Source organism: Paralichthys olivaceus, chromosome 2 (genome assembly GCF_024713975.1).
Source record: "Paralichthys olivaceus isolate ysfri-2021 chromosome 2, ASM2471397v2, whole genome shotgun sequence".
NCBI lineage: Eukaryota > Metazoa > Chordata > Actinopteri > Pleuronectiformes > Paralichthyidae > Paralichthys > Paralichthys olivaceus.
The window spans coordinates 20,975,511-20,994,311 of NC_091094.1; the positions used below are offsets into that span (position 1 = coordinate 20,975,511).

Here is an 18,801-nt window from a genome sequence, read left to right on the forward strand (position 1 = left end):
TAGTTTACCAATCCACTTATTGATATGTGAATTATGGGATGTTGCAACAGTGTGAGGCTGTGGTACCTCTGGGATGGCAGCCGTGTGACCTGCTGGGTAAACAACACCCGGAGGAGACAGAGGTCTATACATTATTGATCCTGAATCTAGTCTTTCTTGTTTAACAAATTCATTTACAAACTTGTGTATACACAAACATTGCAGACAGAGAAAGTAACCAGCAGAAGTGACAGTACAGCTTATTTAATTGATAATTTAATATTAGTTGGAAAAAATAAATGATGTAAAAAAACGATTTCATTACTTTTTTAGTGTTGAAAAGCTGTAGAGTTTTGGTATATACTTTGATTTCACACAGAAATCCTGCATTTATATACTTGAATGAGTTATAAGTAGGTTTATGATAAAGTCAATGTTGTGACTCCCATATTCACTTCTCTAAAGTCAAATGTAAAACTAGGGTGAGTTAATGAATGTAGTCAAACCCCCATAGGAAGTCGCTGCGCCACGTGACCAGACGTGGAGTAAAGCAGAGGGCTGAGACTTCGTGGACAAGCCGACGAGCTGTGGAGACGCTGAATGAAAGGTAATGTCCGCCCACACTTTATAAAACACACGAGCTCCTCCGTCTTTAACAGGAATAATTCACACTGACAGTTTTAGCCCGAGGTCTGTGTTCTCTTCACTCCAGTCGTCCACGTGTATCTCCTTTACGTCTTTTTGTCTTTTCAAAGTAAAGCGCCTGAGGTTCAACAATGAGGATAAAAGTGCGCTGTATGTTTGTCGTAAATACTTGTTGCAGTTTAATTATTGAATAGCGTTAAATATACGGCACTGACTACATATTGTGTGTGTGTGTGTGTGTGTGTGTGTGTGTGTGTGTGTGTGTGTGTTGCGTAAATAACGCTGTGGTCCTCATTAGCCAAACACACTGTCACATGTCTCTGACCTAGATGTTAGTCAAAAAGAAGATCTTCACCTAAAGGTCACATGTGACCACCACACTCATATTCAGAGCTTGACGTGATGATTGAAAAATAACTTCCGGTACACATGTGTCTATACAATGGTTATTTTGTGCTTAGTTACAGTCCGCTCTTGTGTTTGCAATCAGGATTTATGTAATCAAATCTTTCACAAAATCAAAACAACGAAAAAAAAAACTTTTGCTTGCACTGTGTCATTTTATTTGGTAGTGATATGTTTAGTCTTTTATTTTGAAATTCATCTCGTGCTATGATTTGTAGCGGTGGCAGAGGTACTCCATTTCTTTCTCTGTAGAAAATACACAACAATCTGTGGACGCTCTCATGTTTGTTCCTTGGAATCATTTGACGTAGCCTAATTTGTCAACACAGAATACACATATATCATGATCTGCTTTCAGGCACAGCTCAGGCTCTACTTTCTGGTTCCAGGTACAACATATATTCTGTTATTTTGATAATATAGTGTCACATACGTTTGTTTCCTCTCTCTGAACAGGAACATGCCTCCCTCACCACCAGACTCGTTGGGCTACAAACCTCTGGATGGTGGTTGGGGCTGGATGGTTGTGTTTGGGGCTCACATTTCCATCGGGTTCGCCTACTCCACGCCCAAAGTCCTGTCCATTTTCTTCAAGGCCATCCAAGAGGACTTAGGGGCCAGCTACAGTGAAATAGCATGGATTTCCTCCATCATGCTGGCAGTCATGTATGCAGGGGGTGAGTGGATTCAGTCAGTAAATGCTCTAATGGTCAGACAAAATCACATTGGTTTCATCACTTATGATTATGATTATCAGCAATATTGTCCACTGATTAATGCTTATTGATAATGACCTTAATACCAACTTAGTTTATATGGATAATGTTCTAGTCTAGGAACATGTTTCACAAAAGCCAACTCAGTTCAAACTAATTATTTAATTCATTTATTGTTTTTCCCCCAAGCTGAATTAAATACAGAATCAAAGTTTATTCTTTATCTACTTTGTCATCATTGATCAATAATTAGCTGGTTGTCTGGTGCAGTCAGTCATTGTCATTCACGTCACATTAGCTATAAAGTTCATGTTTTCATTATTAACAGTTTTCTCCCCAAATACCTTGGTTTTAAATTGCATTTCACAATCAAGTAATTTCAAAATATGTTATGAAAATATATTTTTTGTACAATCGAGGTCCTTCTGTGGTGATGGCAGCTCAAAAATAGCAAACTTCCGTTCTTGTAGCATGTGTGTTGCCCTCTAATGGGCTTATCTATTGGTTAACCCCTTTGAGGCTAGCAACTGCACTCAGTGCTCCCTCATAAAGCTCCAGTCTATTCACTGCTCAAAGGCTTTTGAAACATACGCCAAAAACGGGCCAGCTGGACTTGTATTTGGACGATGTTTGGGATTATGGACTGATCAAGTACTGTTTACATTGCCTTATAGCTTCTGTTTGAATTTGTACTTGAACAAACCACAACCTACCCCTTGACTGCAGACTTGCATATCTGTAAGAGCGAATAAGAAGTTAGTGGTTTTTATTCATACAGTCACATTACGGCTAAAATTTGAGAAAGTGAATTCCAGTTTTAGCAAATGGAAAAATCCTTTTTACTATTTGGCATCTATCGTCTCCCTGAAGAATGTGTATGGTTGTGCTGTCGACTCATTTGGACCAGATAGAAAATTAAGAAATTGACTTCACATGACCGACTGAACCCACTCAAATAGCTTGAGGCTGCGTAATAAGGGGGATGTTGGTTGCATGTACGACTCGCCTGACTTTAATTAAACTATCCTCTCTGACACAGTTTAGACTGTCATTTTAAGTTTATCTTTTCCTGATTCTAACTCATTCAAACAGAATATATGTGAATAACCTGACTGTTGGTAATGCAATGTGTGGAACAGAACTTGGAGGGACTGTAATAACCCTGACAGACCAGGGGACTGTTAAGATACGATAATATAAACCTTTATTTGTCCCACTAAGGAAATTTCCCATGCTACAGTAGCAAAGGGAATATAAGGTTTAAGTACCTTGGTGTTCATCTGAACAATAAACTGGACCGGACTTATCATGCCAGCGCACTCCATAAGAAGGGCCAGAGCAGACTGTATCTCTTTTGGAGTGCAGGGGGCGCACCTGAAGACCTTTTATGACTCAGTGGGGGCATCGGCTGGTTATTTGCTGTAGCAGCAGCATTTTAACTGCTGACAGCAAGAGACTGGATAGACTGTTGAGGAGGGCCAGCTTGGTCCTGGGATACCCACTTGACCCAGTGTGGTGGGACAGAGGAACTACTTTATTGATGCCAAAACTTAGTCATTAAGCGCATCAGATAGTTGCACCTGCCCAGTAGATTACTTATGTAAAATGGAACAGTGTCTTTCTTCTGTTTATCTTTCTTATTTTATTATTAACACTCAAAAATTTGCTTGGCTCTGTTACTTATCTGATAGCTATATAATGTGTGTGACAACAGTTGGATGATGACAAACTGAAAACCTCTGGGTTGCTGCTTAACATCTCATCATCAATGGGGCAATAGTCTTGTGCTGGGCAATATAACAATCTCAATAATTATTGCAATCTATTTTTCCTAACAAAGGATCAATATTGATATATGCGTTGTGTTAGTACAGTGAGGAGATTAAACACAGAATTGATCTTCCTCAGATTTGTTAAATGTTTTGCTATTTATCAAGTGTTTGTCATTCTCTGCTCATAATGAAGAGTTTAAAACCACAACCTTCACTCAGGAGAGAAAATCAGTCTTTAAACTACTATGAAATAATAATGTGTGATTTATCTCGATAGTTATCAATTACGACTGGTTTATTTTTACCTTGACATATTTTGGCCCTATTGTCCAGACCTAGGCTAGCCTCAACTAATTAGTTTCACCACTGCTTTCACAAGGTGCAAAGCAATTAGAGAAATGGGGAATCACTTCTTTTTAGTCTGTAAATGAACCTTGGAGAACTCGTTAGATGTCACACAACGCGCTGAAATAAATGTCTTGTGTCGTGTCACGTTAATTCATCATTGGCCGCTTTTCAAGGTTACAGAACAAGAGGGCGTGCGACTCACCTGCACTCAACTCGGAGAGGCCTTACTGGTGAAATATTTCCCTCCACTGTGGCTCAGGCACAGGGCTTTATCATATTGTCCTTGGCAAGGCTTCAGCAATGTCACCAAGTGGAGTAGAAAGACAGGGGGTATATATCAGAGGAGGGTTCAGCACACTGGGGTCTGATGCCTCGTCCCCGTGGGAGACGCATGACAGCCTTTCCAGAAAACCTCTGACTCAAGAAGTCCAAATGATAAAGTTATAATGGAAGTGGAAATGGTGAAAGTGTGGGAGATGCCCTATTGTGACACAGCTACAGTGAGGAAGATGATCTATGTTTGACCCCTGCAGGCGCCTGGTTAACTGTATAACTGTTGAGAAAGATCCTTTACAGTTTGACATGAAACTAGAAAATCTAGTTAAAACTAGTTTTATGGTACATAGGCCTGAGGGAAATTAAACATCTGAAATGCACCTATGATGTTCTGTTGATGGACACACATGTCTTTTGTTATAATTATCTATTGTATATATTCTAAAATGTGTTTTTAGCTCAGCCCTTGTGGTTCTGCTTTTGTACGACAAGGAGCTGTCTTCTGTCTATCTATTTTCAACAGGAAGGCTAAATATCGAACATTAATATCATATGAAATGAGGATAATCAGAAATGGTTAAGTAGCATCAAGCATCCAGAACTGTGAAATACAATTTTACTTGAGATGAAAACACAGATGCATTTGAGAAGTTTGTCTTTATTTTGTGGCTTAAGCAATATTTTTATGTTTATAGTGAAACAAATGACTGTATAATGTGATAGAAGTTGCTTGTGGTAGAACCTGCACAGAATTATCACCAGACTCTGCAGACCACCTCGGGTCGACAGTATTTTCTCACATTTTTAGCTTCTGGTTCCGGTTCCATGGCCAACAACTTAATGTTTTGGTCAGTCTCACTGCCCTCACCAGTTTCTCTGGCTATAGCAGTTTACTGTAAAGAAGCTCTGTGAGCCAGTGTCTGCTGCACCATATACCAGTCTAAGTTAGCAGCTGGTAAATATGGCTGAATATTGGCAAGATAAATTTAGGAAAGATTCATTTTGTTTAGATAAAATTATTGATAATTCAGCTCAGGTAAACGGGTATCAGGTAAACACCATTGTTGTAGCACCTTTAAGGGTTTATCATGGAACTTATTTTACATTCACCAAGTGAATATGAAATTTAACTTGATATGAAATTGTGTCAACTGAACATCATAGACTAAAGTTTGTTGCTGCTAACGCAAGTAACTCAGGGTGGCATCATTACTTTTTAAATCAAAGTTAACGTCTTGTCCATGTTGTAATCAATTGATTTCCACAAAATAAACATCTTGCACATCGTACAGCCCTTACTCAACCACTTACACAAAGAAACCACTGCAATATGATGTTAGATGCAAATGTGCAAATGTTCACCGAGAGAAGCAGCAGATGTAAAAACTATTCTTCAGCTAAAAAAAAAAGTATATCGGATCAGTCGATGAACCTCTCATCTATATGAAATATGTACGATACAAAAATTACTGTAAATATAAATAATATTGATAGGATTAGAATAACCTCTATGTGCTCATACAGGTATTTCTGCATTTAGCAGGTGATGAATCAGATATTTTTATCAGAAACTTGTAGATATTGGAAACTCAGCTAAAATAAATGTATATTAATTTAGATTTGACAGATGGACGGAAAAATTACTAATCAATAATATGTATGTATAAGTGTACCTTAAGAAATTCACAAGTAAACAAAGTATATTAACTTGTACATGTGAAGAATGTGGTCACAGACATGTTGGCACATTCAAAGCAATACAGAATATCCACAGATTTAAGACAAAAGTGGTTTTATTATGCGCTGAGAAATTGATAATGAGGCCTGGTAAATATCCTGGTGAAGACAGTAGGTGTTTGTCTAATATTAAATAATGTTGCTGTTGATCAGGCTGTTTTCAGTTATCACCATCCACACACACGCTCCTCCTACGCAGCATGTGAAGCCTTCAATAATCACGGCAGCCTGTGTATTAGTTTGAACCTCTACCCATTTTTCTATGTTTGATTTAAATTATTATGTATTCAAAGGATTGGTCTTCATAGCGGGGAGGAAAAATGACTTTTTCATTATGGCGCGCTGCTGAAAGGCTGGTGTTGGAGCTTCACTCTTTTCAGGCAAGGTTATGAGATGGAGGGAAGAGAGACAGAATATAAAAGGCTGTTTAATTGCTGATTGATCACAGTGTAGTATTCTACATTATCGGGGGAGTATAATGAGTCGCCAAGTTGCTTTGCAGTAAATTCCAAAAGTACAGAGGCGTTCCATCACTCAGTCGATTGAGGACTTGTTCTCTGAGTCCTTGAACACTAGCAGAGTGGAAGCTAAATGTTAAAACTGTTGTATTGAGATGTAATATTTAAATGTTGATACTTTCTCCTCTTCTCTGCAGGACCTGTGAGCAGTATGTTGGTCAGTCGCTTTGGAAGCCGACCAATAGTGATGCTGGGTGGACTGATGTGTGGGGTCTCTATGGTAACGGCTTCTTTTGGGAACTCCATCGTTTACATCTACTTTTTCATTGGCATCATTGGAGGTACAGTGCTTGGATATTGTTGTACGAAATCTTTTTTTTTTTTTTACAGTTTCATGTGACACTGCTTTACCATTTTTATTAATTCTACTACTTCGATGTTGGCCTTGAGAATCCATAGAAAATTAGGCCTTGATCATTCCAGGTATCAATATCTGTCCTGAGGGATCTGATCACAAGGGGACGATATTAAGTATGTGTGTTCACGCCTGAAATCCATCCTGAATGTGAACTTGTGATTAGTTCTCACTTCCCTGCCCTATACGCAAATAATCACATATGTAATTTCTGTTCATGAATACTAAATGATGTTGTTTTTACCCAGTATGCATTCACAGATGTGTCAGAGAGAGAGGAGTCAGGAGGGGATACATTAATTATGTGTCGCTTGTGTGTGAAGAAAGAATTGACCAATTTGAGAAAAACTGTCAATCAATGAAACTGTAGTGGGGCAGGGGACATTAGCTGGGCAGGTGGTCCTTCATATGTGGCTCAGGATGCATTTGTGTTCAAGCAGCGAAAAGAATGTAGCCGCATGCATCCCAGACGACCTCTGAATGTGGTTTGAGTGATCTGATCTCAGGACTCATGGGTGTGTTCAGACCTGAACTTATTTCTTACCACTTGTGATTGGATCACTCCGGACGCATGTTAATATGAGGTGTGAAGGGGTCTTTGTTGACCAAGAGATCATAGCTTGAAACTAAAACAAGGCAATCCAGTGAATGAGCCAGCTAATTTCACAATATGGATTACTTTCTTTCTTTCTTACCATTCCCATCAGCCCTAGTGAAGCCCCCATGTGGTTGGGAGGTTGGCAGCCTGCCTCCTTTCAGATTCTGTCATGACAACAGGGTTACCACACTAGCCTCTACTGACTGGGCTGCTGTGCAGTTTGTCAGGGGCCCCTGGCACCTGCCCCGGCTCCTGGGGTGCGGTTAGAGCACTGAGGGGGACAGAGCCAGGACAGTAATTAAGACAGAAGCCTCCCTGATCCCAGAGAGCATGGTCCTAACGTGGCCCTCTGTACTCTCCCATAGGCTACCATTATGGACGTCACATGGGGCTTCCCTGCCACCCAGTGAGGCTCATTACCCTGCCAAGGACTGCTGTGATGGATTAATAGACCCAGCAAGTGGCCAGACCATGTGTGGTGCCTGGGAGCATGTGTGAGCCCTGCTCTGCTCCCTGGTGCCCTGGCACACTGACGCAAAGGCATCAGGACGTCTTACCTAGCAGACATGCTCACATGTGCACACATGCATGCACAAATGCTGACGGATTCAAAGAGATAACTAATTAGTTGTAAAAACTTAACAGCATCAGTGAGTGGCTTGCAGTTAGCAGTTATCCTCATGTCCTGTAGGGGAGGACGGATTTTGAAGTTGGCATGAACAACCAAGGTCAGGCTTATTGTCATTATACAAGGTTGCAGAAATTAGTTGTGGATTCATACGAGGCGCAGAGGTCGGCGTATAGACGTTCAATCTCTGAAAGGTTTATATTTTAAAGTATGTGGGGCAACAGAGGACGTTCAAGTGATAAATTGCTCCAGAAATATGTTTAATAGAGCAAAAAAAGTTAGTGACAGGAGATGTAAAAATGGTGGGGGAAGAAAAAAAGCTGTTAGCTGTGCAATGCTTAAGCTATAGTGTGCAGGGGATAGTGGATTCTTTAGTCAAGCACTTACACATGGGATATTTAAAAGGAAGTGATGTATTAAGCTGTTTTATTACCTTTTGTTACCAAAGAGGTTTGCGGTTCAAATCCCAGGTGACAGTTCCTCTCATTTGGTCGTCTGTGGTTCCAACAAATGGAGATAGAATAAGGGACGAGCAGTTCAGGGATAACACCCTGGATACCAATTAATGCAGTGGTTTAAAAGCACTTTATTTTTCCTGCATAGAGAGACCTGCAGTAGTCAAGGAGAGAGGAAATAAAAGCATGAATTATAGCATATAGCACCTATAACAACATTGTTTGAATATCTAATCGTAAATCTGAGGGACCGTTTCCTTGTTACTGCACCATTGAATGTATGTATAAATAAGTATGCTTGAATAGACAGTTGAACCCTCTGGGGTTCATAATGTGATGTGTCTTTTTTGTGTTGATGTACTCTAAGGTGAAAAATGTATTGTTTGGTCATATAGGTAATTGTGTGTTGTGATGTGGGAAAATATATCAATTACTAAGGCAATTAATGTATGAGGTATATAAGGGGAAAATCCAAATCATTCAAAAATAACTTGCCATGTCAAGTTATGCCTCACCAAGGCCCAACAGTCCTCTTATGAAGACGCACTTAAATTTACATTGCAGAATATTGTACACACTTATACATATCAGTCCCCAAACATGTTAAATCCAGGATCCCCCCCCCCCGATCTGGATCCACTTCAAAATGTAATGGGTTCTTCTCTGACCCCTACCACATCTTTCTTATTATTGGATGGCCAAACATTTCCTCCACTGTTCAGAAATGTTTGTCTACCTGTCACAAACCTGATTACATGTCAGACCTACACAGTGACTAACAGTGCTCAGAGTAGCTTGTTATGTAACACAGTTAAAATATTGATCCAGTCACTCAGAGAAGCCACCTTATTTGTGATTACATAAATGAATAAGAACCTTTTTAATAAAAAACAGACTGTGAAGTTTCTAGTCTGATTTCCTAAACTATGACAGAGGGTTATTGATTAAATTATTATTTGATAATTAATTAATAATACATTTGATGATGCAAAAATAATGTTTCACTTCCACTTCTATATTTATATATAATGACATTGTAAAATCAAGATAGCTGTTTCCTCTTTATGGAAGAAACTGTTTCTCAATTCCACATCTATGAAACGTCCTCTGCTAGTCCTCTGTTTGGACAGACTTTGAATTGAAAACCTTTTTTCCAGGAGCTTTCTTTTGGAACCAGAGAGGAATGAATTGACAGACAGATACAGCAGCCTAATACAGCAGCCTAATACCAACCTGTAGCTTCCATCTTGATTGATTTATTGGTAAAAACACTGGAGAGTGAACATGTTACCCAGACTGCCTAATTTCTCTCCATTTAACAGGAGAAGTCATTTCTGAATTAATTCAGCTTTCTGTGATGAGATTCTAGCTGGCACAACTGAAATGAGATGGGACCTTAATGAGCACCATGCTGAATAGCTCTTAATCTAATTTAGCAAGTGCCCTTTGGAATTTGGGTTCAACAAGAGTTTCTTACTGAATATTTTCTTAAAGTTTCTGTGCATTTATTTATTTTTCGATCTGTCTCCACACAGGTTGTGGACTCTCCTTAAATCTGAATGCATCCCTGACCATCATCAGCAAATATTTCTTGGCCAGACGTCCTCTAGCCAACGGACTGGCCATGGCTGGGAGTCCAGTGTTTCTTTGTTTAGTGGCCCCTCTAAACCAATATTTACTGGACAAGTTTGGCTGGAGAGGAAGTCTGCTCATCCTCGGGGCTCTGATGCTCAATTGTTGTGTCGCTGGGGCCCTGATGAGACCAGTTCTTCTGCCTTGTAACTCTTGTGCATCACAGAAGATGGTGGGAGAAGAGCCGAACATGTGCAACACTAAGGTAAAAAAAGGCTGCATGAAGGAGGCTAAGAACTTCTTAAATGTGTCTTTATTCAAGAATCGAGGCTTCGTCTTTTACCTCATAGGAAACATGATGTTCATCTTCGGTGCCTATGCGCCCATCGTGTTCCTGCCTGCCTATGCCATCAGCCAGGGTGTAGATGAGTACTCTGCGGCCTATCTGCTCTCTATTATGGGCTTCGTGGACATGTTTGTTCGTCCTGGAACCGGTCTGTTAGCCAATAGCAAGTGGATCAGACCCAGAATCCAGTACCTCTTCAGTTTTGCTATGGTTTTCAACGGTACGTGCCACTTACTGTGCCCGCTGCTGAATACCCATGCCTTCCTGATCGGATACACAGTGTTTTTTGGTATTGGCTTTGGAATGGTCTTCGCCCTCATATTTGAATGCCTGATGGACCTGATGGGAAGTCAGCGCTTCCCCAGTGCTGTTGGAATGGTCACCATCATCGAGTGCTTCCCCATGCTACTGGGACCCCCTACTGCAGGTACCTAAACACACTCAACAAAAACTATCCATCTCAGAAAACATAGAATCAGTCTGACTGGTTTAAAAACACAAACATGCTTTTCAATGACCATTTCTACATGAACACTAACATGCTGATATTAAACAGATAAACACAATAGTGTGAAGAAGACACTGATGACCTTACCATACTGGGATTGAGCAATAATCAAATTAAGAAATGGAGTTGACAGACATACAGTTATTCTCTTGATGTAGTCTTAATCACATTCTAATGTCCTACGGGAGTTTTTACTGCATTTTGTGACATTGACATTCCACAGTTACCATCTGCTTGACGACACATGAAAACAAGATGGAAAAATAAAAATAAATGATAGCTTTTGCAAAATCAGAAAGAAAACACTCAAAATAGTATAGGGCAGCATCGTACAGTAAACAATCTCAGGTTGGGATTGTAATTGTAATAACATCGGATGTAATGGTGTGAGTCATAATCAGAATTAGCTCTGTAACATGTGCACTGGATTATTAAAGGAATATGTTCGCAGCAACTCATGTAACATCACAATGGACATACAGTAATTGTATTAAGAGTAAGGGCAAAAGTCAGAATATTGGTGTCCATGTAGTCAGTGTTTAAGTACCTACCTTGTAGAATATGATAAACCATACACCAACAATCAAATAGTGTAAACGGATCCTTTTCTCTCAATTACAAACAGAGACTTTTAACTCACTAGACAATTGATAGCTGTCTTATGGTGCTCCTGTCTGACGCTGAACTGCCAAGGGGATTTTATATTTCTTGATACTGTTACTTGAATCTAAAACAAGAGCCTGAATGATGTCACACACCTCAATTACAAACCCCACAGCTACAGTTTTGAAGCTTAATGATCTCTAATCTATAGTGAACATGTTAGAACAGTAAAAAAGCAGACTCTTAATCCCCAGACATTTCTCACGGGAGCTCCAGCAATCACGTCTCCTCGATAACATCGCTGCCTGTCACAGAGCTCAATAAATAGATCATATAAATAAAATGGACATCATTGATAAATTATTCTCTTGGTAGGTATTATAAGTGAGGGTTTGTGTTATTATTTTATTTCACAGCATAAATCTACAATTGGAATCACTGAAGTTATTTTTGCTTAGCTGAAGAAATAGTAGAAAAAGCTGTTATCGTCTGATGATGTATGACCCCAGCACTGCTGTGTCTGAGAGAGCTTTAGATAAAAGTGTTGGACAGCTATCTTCATGGTAAGAATGACTGTGTAATCAGATTGATATTGTTTACCCTCTCTGCCATTTTCAAGACAGTTGCACTTTTTGAAAATCCCACTGTAAGACATTCTTTTGTTGATTGATTAAAAACTGAGGCTTTGTATGCAATGATAGAAACTGTCTTTGAGAAAGGAGCCATTCAAGAAAATAGTTTTTCAATTGAGTAATAGCACTTTGAATTGAGGCAGGCAGAAAAGAAGTTCTTCAAGCACGTGAATTTATTGATGCTTAATGCTAATGCAGCTACTTTGTTGTGAAATGGTCTTTAAACAATTCACATGGATATATTTCCACAAAACTGCATAAAAAGTACCAAAAAGGCCAAATAGGCCAGAATTATTTTGCAGAAAAAATCCTGGATCCGCCCCCTGATCCACACCACATTTTAATGGGTTCTTCCCTGACCTGCCACATCCTTCCATCGAGTTTAATTCTAGTTTCTGCATTATTCTGCTAAAAAGAGACATCAAACGCAGACGAAAACATATCTTCCTTGGCAGAGGTAGTTATAGCCCGCACAAACCAGGAGGTGAAGATTTTCCTGCATCACACCAATGATGAAACAAGGAGGATTCTCATTAAGTTAAATTCAAACATGTTGCAAAGTTTACCGGTTTGTTGTCTGGTGATTCACCATTTGCTGAAACCATTAACTCTTAACCCTTTTTTCAAACAAGTTAAAATAAAAATTGAAAAAAATTGAAACATTAAGCATTACATTAACCACGTGCACCACATGTCTTTAATATTCTTTGTCTCTATAATCCCACACACTGCGCTCACAGAAGTCCACATCACAACATCCATCTGCACGTGTAATGAGTATTTGAGCCATTAAACAGATTTAAACTGCATAACACTCACAAGCTTCCTCACCAGTAACTGATTCGCTGTCTGTGCAACAATCAGTCCACCAACTTTTGAGTTCATTCAGTGTCCCTGACAAATACACAGAGGGCGTCGAGTACCTGCTCATCAACTGTGCATATCGTCCCAGTGACAAACTTCTGTTTTGCCTCCAACCCAGGTTTTAATGAGGTGAAAATTTATAGGCCCCCAGTTTGTCTGGTGCGACTATGTTCTCAGGCGCTCATTTAATAGGGTAAATAAGTGCCTCCCTGCACGTCTAACGTTCTCCTCCAGAGGGCACAATCGTTATTTCTCCCCCAACTCCGCTGCTTGTTACTGCTCCCTCAAAACCTGCGGGTCAATCCAATTAGGAGAAAGCGAGTTAAGTGGGTGTAATTAGCCTTTTGCTTTGGGTGTTTAATGACGCTCGGTTCAAACTCTCGTCGTCAAAGTCCTGTACCTGGGCCATAATTAAGCTGTGAATGCATTAAAAAGAGGTGACCACACCAAATAGACCTAATTACTGCTCAGCCAATCAAGGATAGTCTTAATGAGGCCTATGTCACCAGCGTACACGCATCAGATGAGTGCTATCAATCAGACGATGCGGCCGTCATTGAGATGCTTGGAACTGATCCAAATGTGACCCATGCCAGTGTCCAACTGTAAGTGCACACACGCACATAAACATCATCAGGATCTGTCGTAAAGATGATAATTAGTGTACTTAAGATGAACAAGGAAGGAAACTGCCCTATAAAATTAATCGATTGTGTGGTAAGCAATAAAGGTGCCTCCCACATTGTTAAGTAAAACTGTCTCAGCAGTCAGAACAAAACATTTCTTCGGGGTTGGAAGAAGAAAGAAGCTGAAGGTTGTTGTTGAGGTGAAAATAAATTGCAGGTGTGGGATGTAACAAAGTACATTTACTTAGTTACACTTTAGTACATTTTTCAGGTTTCTTTAATTTTCTCAAGTGGAATTATATTCAGGTACTTTTCAGTTTTACTCTTCTACATATATCAGCAAATATCGGTACTTTCTACTCCACTACATTTTCAGATTTTTAGAGTTCATCAATGATGAAAGGGGAATCGATGCAATCAAAGCGTGCCAGAAACATTAGACTCCACCTCCTTTAGCGAGAGCAAAGAGCAGCATCGCCATCACTGGCAAACACCACCCTGCAATAATGATGTATTAGATCACAGATAATTGCATCAGGGAATAGGCTACACGCAAGTTACTTTCAATACTTTAAATATACTGGAAGCAAGTACTTACTTTTACTCAAGTGGAAAAGTTAATGTGGTACTTAAACATTTCACTTTTACTGAAGTAAAATGTTATGCACTTCCTCCACACTGAAAAACTGTTCACTGTTTTTTTAAATTCTCAAATGATGCTGAGGAATAAACCCATGTCTCTGATTAGCAGGAGCGAGCGTCTCTCTATAGGAACACCTCCTGACTTCATCAGAAATCTCAATAACATTCCCGCGTCCCAAATTGGCTGATGCCTCTGTCAGGAAGAGACTTCATCATATAATATATGACAAAAGAGATTGAAGTTTTTAGTTACTATGATGGATTTCTGTCAGTTGGATTCCAGAAAAGTCATTTATGAGATCACTGTAGATCTAAAGGGACAAAAAAAAGTCTGACACTTCGAGCAAATTTTAAAAACACAATTTATGACAAAAATGCAAATTCTCATGTAGGCTAAAGGTGGGCAGCTTCCCGCTTTTCATCATGAAAACCTGTGGGAAGCAGAAACGCTGGCTGCCTTCCAGACAACCATCTACTCATTAAAGTCCAGCTGGCTACTTCATCTCACACATTTTTGGTTCTAATAAAACAGTTTTGATGAACAACTTGCTATGCATGTACATTTAACAACAACCAGCTTCCATAATGATGTGAGCCTGATGACAATTTCTAAATGATTAGGAACGGTGCTTCAATGCTTCCTAACTTATCTCCATGGAAACACACCCACACAAATACAAAAAACTGAACAGCTAATTCATTCTCATGACATGATCCAGAACTGATGTGAATTCTCTGTTTTTCCCTGTCACATCTGTCTAGTCAAGAATCACAGTCAGCAACAGGCTTATTGAACTTATAGTTCTCAAAATCATTGTCAGAACTAAATTTGTACCAAAGTACAAAAGTCACTTCGACCCCCAGATTGTAGAAAGCAATCAAAAAATATCTTTCTCCTCTTATATAATGTTTTCTCCCATTTTTTTCGCTCACATTATTATATTATTTCAACATTTCAGTCCTGGTATTTTCATTTTCAATTCAATTAATTTGGTTATTATTTACTTATGTTCTGAAGTGAGATAAATGGGGATTTTAATATATTGACCTGAATACACAGAACATCTTAGATTTAGAGGTATGGCAACACTCGCCCATCGATCCATATCTGGAGGGCGAGTGGGTGTTGGGGGTCGGGGAGGATGCAGTAAAGTCTCTGAAAACCTGGAAGCTTACGTCTGATCTAAACCACATTTGTCACTTGTCTGCAGACTTGGGCTTGGTATTTATGGCTCTCAGAATGGGCCTCTCCTCTGATTCGTTTTGGTAGCAGCCGCCCAAATAGCCTTCCCAGAGATGCAGTGAGAGCCAGGAAGAGTGTAATGGCCCTCTGTCGTTTCTGACACGGCTCTTCTCAGTCTGGCTCCAGTTCACGCTCTCTCTCTTCCACACATAAGCCAAAGTTTGGTCTTGCTCGTCATCTCCAAACTTGTCAAGTGGTCAAATGAAGATACTATTCAGTGACATATTGTGTTTTGCTTGTCGTGATGGACCAGTAGTTTGAAATATCAACATTTCTTTGCTGCCCTTCTCCGCACAGGTTTACTGGTGGACATCTGTGGCGACTACAAGTACCTTTTCTTCATGTGCGGCTCTGTGATCGTGGCAGGTGGACTCTTTCTCTTCGTGACAAACATCTACAACTACCACATGCTAGATAAAGAGAAGATGGAAAAGGACAGAGAGCAGAAGGAAAAACCCTCAGAGAACCAGGAGCAGGTGAGCCTCTCAGAGGTACAGATATAACCTACTCCTGAGGCAGTGATGGAAGGAACTGAGCCCACAGCTAAAGAGGTGAATCCACCGAGATCCACGAATTACACACGAACACCAAATTAAACATATGCCCCTGTTCAGCCTGGATTCTAGGGGTCATAAGTGTAGTGCTGCTGGAGCGGACAGGATTCTGTCCATTTTGCTTTCTCTAAGTGAGTAAATGCAGCGTTTACAGTAAACCGTTTGAAATTATATGTGCTGCCAATAGAGGAGCAATACAATCATATGTATAGCAGCAGCTCCCAGAGGCCTTTGGGCTGCACAGAAAAACATCCCTCCACACAACATTCAGTCCTTCTGCCTGTTTCTTTATTTGTAATGAAAGACACATTACACCTTCATGTTAAACCTGTGCTGCATCCACAGAGCCTGCTGGGAACAAAAGCTTGTTTTCACACTCTGTTACATGAGCTTGACCCTTTGCAACTTTTCCTCTTTGATAGACCAGTGCGTTCACCAAGAACACTTCCCTAGTGCAGCCAACACTTGGTAAAAACAGCACCACTTTGGATATAGATACAGCCTGGAAGCCAGACCAATCAGCAGGCTCATATTTATTCACCCTCGAAGATGAGCCAGGCCCCCCTTCCCATTCAGACTGATTTCCGTCTGTCCTGTTACTGGTCGAGCCAACCACAGCCATTTATATAAAACGGCGCGGGTTTGATTTGATGAGTGATGAGTTGATGAGAAGCACTTTTCCTAAAAACTAAGATGGCTACTACTGTTGAATCCAATAGAAACACTGTTTAATGAACAGGGTGGTATATTTTCTCTCAAAGAAAAACAACTACTGTTGGCTGTAGTCTGTTTACATTTTTTTGTTACTCTGCACTGTCACGTTTGTTACTCTGATTGGCTGTAGGTCTGATCCCCCACAAGTGAAAACCCCCTGAAAATAAAAAAAAAGGACATAAGGAGTTCTTGACCCATAAATGCGACCGTGAGGTAACATTTCCTGCTGGTCAGGTTTCTTCAGGTGTGTCACTGGCCTCTAGCATCCCTACACAATCTAAAATTACCTTCCATTGCATTCCAAACACAGACATTTTAGTCAGCTCTTCACAATATTTTATTTGTTTTTAATTCAGATTTTAAGTATTAACTAAGTTCTGCAGGAAGCTCCAATTAGCTACACAGCATTTACATTTAGAACCTACCTCCATGTCCACAGGCTGGTGAGAGATGATGAGAACAGTTGACTGTAGACATGTATTTTCTTTGGGAGGACTTGACAGTGAGAAGGTGCTTTATGTAAAAAATACAGTCTCACTGTCTTGGCTCAGTTAACCATCTATCTACTGTTGTCCATTTGTTTGTTCGCACCCTAGAGGTCAGTTGAAGGAAAAGCAGTGTGTGCAGATGACACACTGCTTCTTTTTTACCACTGCTCTTTAATAGCTACCTCTGGATTGTGTATGTGATGTGTTCCTTTGGCTGCACTGTATTACATTGAATGACTGTGGCTAATGAAGGCAGCTAGCCTCAAAATGTCAGGGTAAATCTCTGATTGAATGAAATGCAGGAATGGTTAATTTTATTCTGTTACATGGTCATCATTTCTTTTCTGTTATTGCTCACCGCTTGTATCAGATGAATCTAATCAAAAGAGTTTTCAGTGCCCATATTGTGTTTTTCATGCTTTTCCTTTTACTTTGTCAAACAGCTTTTAACTGAATATAAAAGTTGTGCTCCCACAGCAAATGCTGATCACGAACATTCTGAAACGCCCTGTTTGCATTCCTTTCCATAAAGCGTCAGTCATCATAAGATTCCCACCTCCAGGCAGTTTTTACTCTGATGTAGATATTACACAGTTCTAATGTTGCATATGAAATATCAGGGCTACAAAATAAAAACTGTGAAACGTTTTGTTTGGTCTATCAGCTGGTTCACAAGAACAGACACTGTTACCAACATTGCTACAATGGCAAGGTGGGTGGAAGAGGAAAATGATGAACCAGTCAATGTGGGCGCTTTAATTTTTCTGGTGTTAACTTAACAGGACCGGCACCAGATATTTTGCACAAGAGTGTACTTTTATAAAATCAGCAATAAGTTTTGTTCATGAAATACTTAAACTGCTATTGAAGACATGGAGGTTTTTCCTCCTGTATTTACTGTCAATTAATGTTACATTCAGTTCTGAAGTGTGCAATAAATATTCAGTAACCTGTCTTTTTTAAATTTGTGTATTATTAACACATTATAAACTGTTGTGTGTCCCATAGTAACACAATCATTTTTGCTGACATTGAGAAGTATTTGTTATTTAGGCATAAATTAAACTAAAGTCAAGTTTAAAGTAATAAAATAAAGTTTGCATTCACTGTTAATTGATTTCATACTGTATGCATTTGCACATATGAATAAATTGTGTTTGTTGAGTGTGACCAGGTGACAAAATAAGATAAATTGTGTTTTACAAATAATCAAAACTAGTGAATTCTGTGTTGCAGAGTATTCAATGGAAGCTTTTTACATTTACTAAATTGTTAAATATCAAAAGTGTGAGTGTTGTAGCTTTATTAAAACTTTTACACATTTGGATAAAAAACTATTGATGCCATGTTGTTAACCTGTAAAAAACCCACATGCATAATTATATATATATATATATATATATATATATATATATATTTTTTTTTTTGTGTCATATTTAATTTGTCTTGCATATTGACGATGATTTTCATCTGCAGATGACTGTTCTCATTTCTTTCATCACCCTCTTCTTTGTCCAGGACGCATGAAAGCAAACATTTCATCAACTATTCAGGCAGCAACGTAAGCGAAACTCAGA

At 39.4% G+C, this 18,801-nt stretch overlaps 1 protein-coding gene across 1 annotated transcript; it reads left to right on the top strand.

Moving 5' to 3' along the window:
• The first annotated feature begins 468 nt into the window (after positions 1-468).
• Positions 469-18,188, top strand: LOC109629297 (monocarboxylate transporter 2-like). The gene is made up of 5 exons (XM_020086967.2): positions 469-586; positions 1,486-1,706; positions 6,534-6,677; positions 9,968-10,777; positions 15,766-18,188. Exons 2-5 carry the CDS (start codon positions 1,490-1,492, stop codon positions 15,969-15,971), a joined length of 1,377 nt encoding a protein of 458 aa, XP_019942526.1. The 5' UTR covers positions 469-586; positions 1,486-1,489; the 3' UTR covers positions 15,972-18,188.
• Positions 18,189-18,801: the final 613 nt, after the last annotated feature.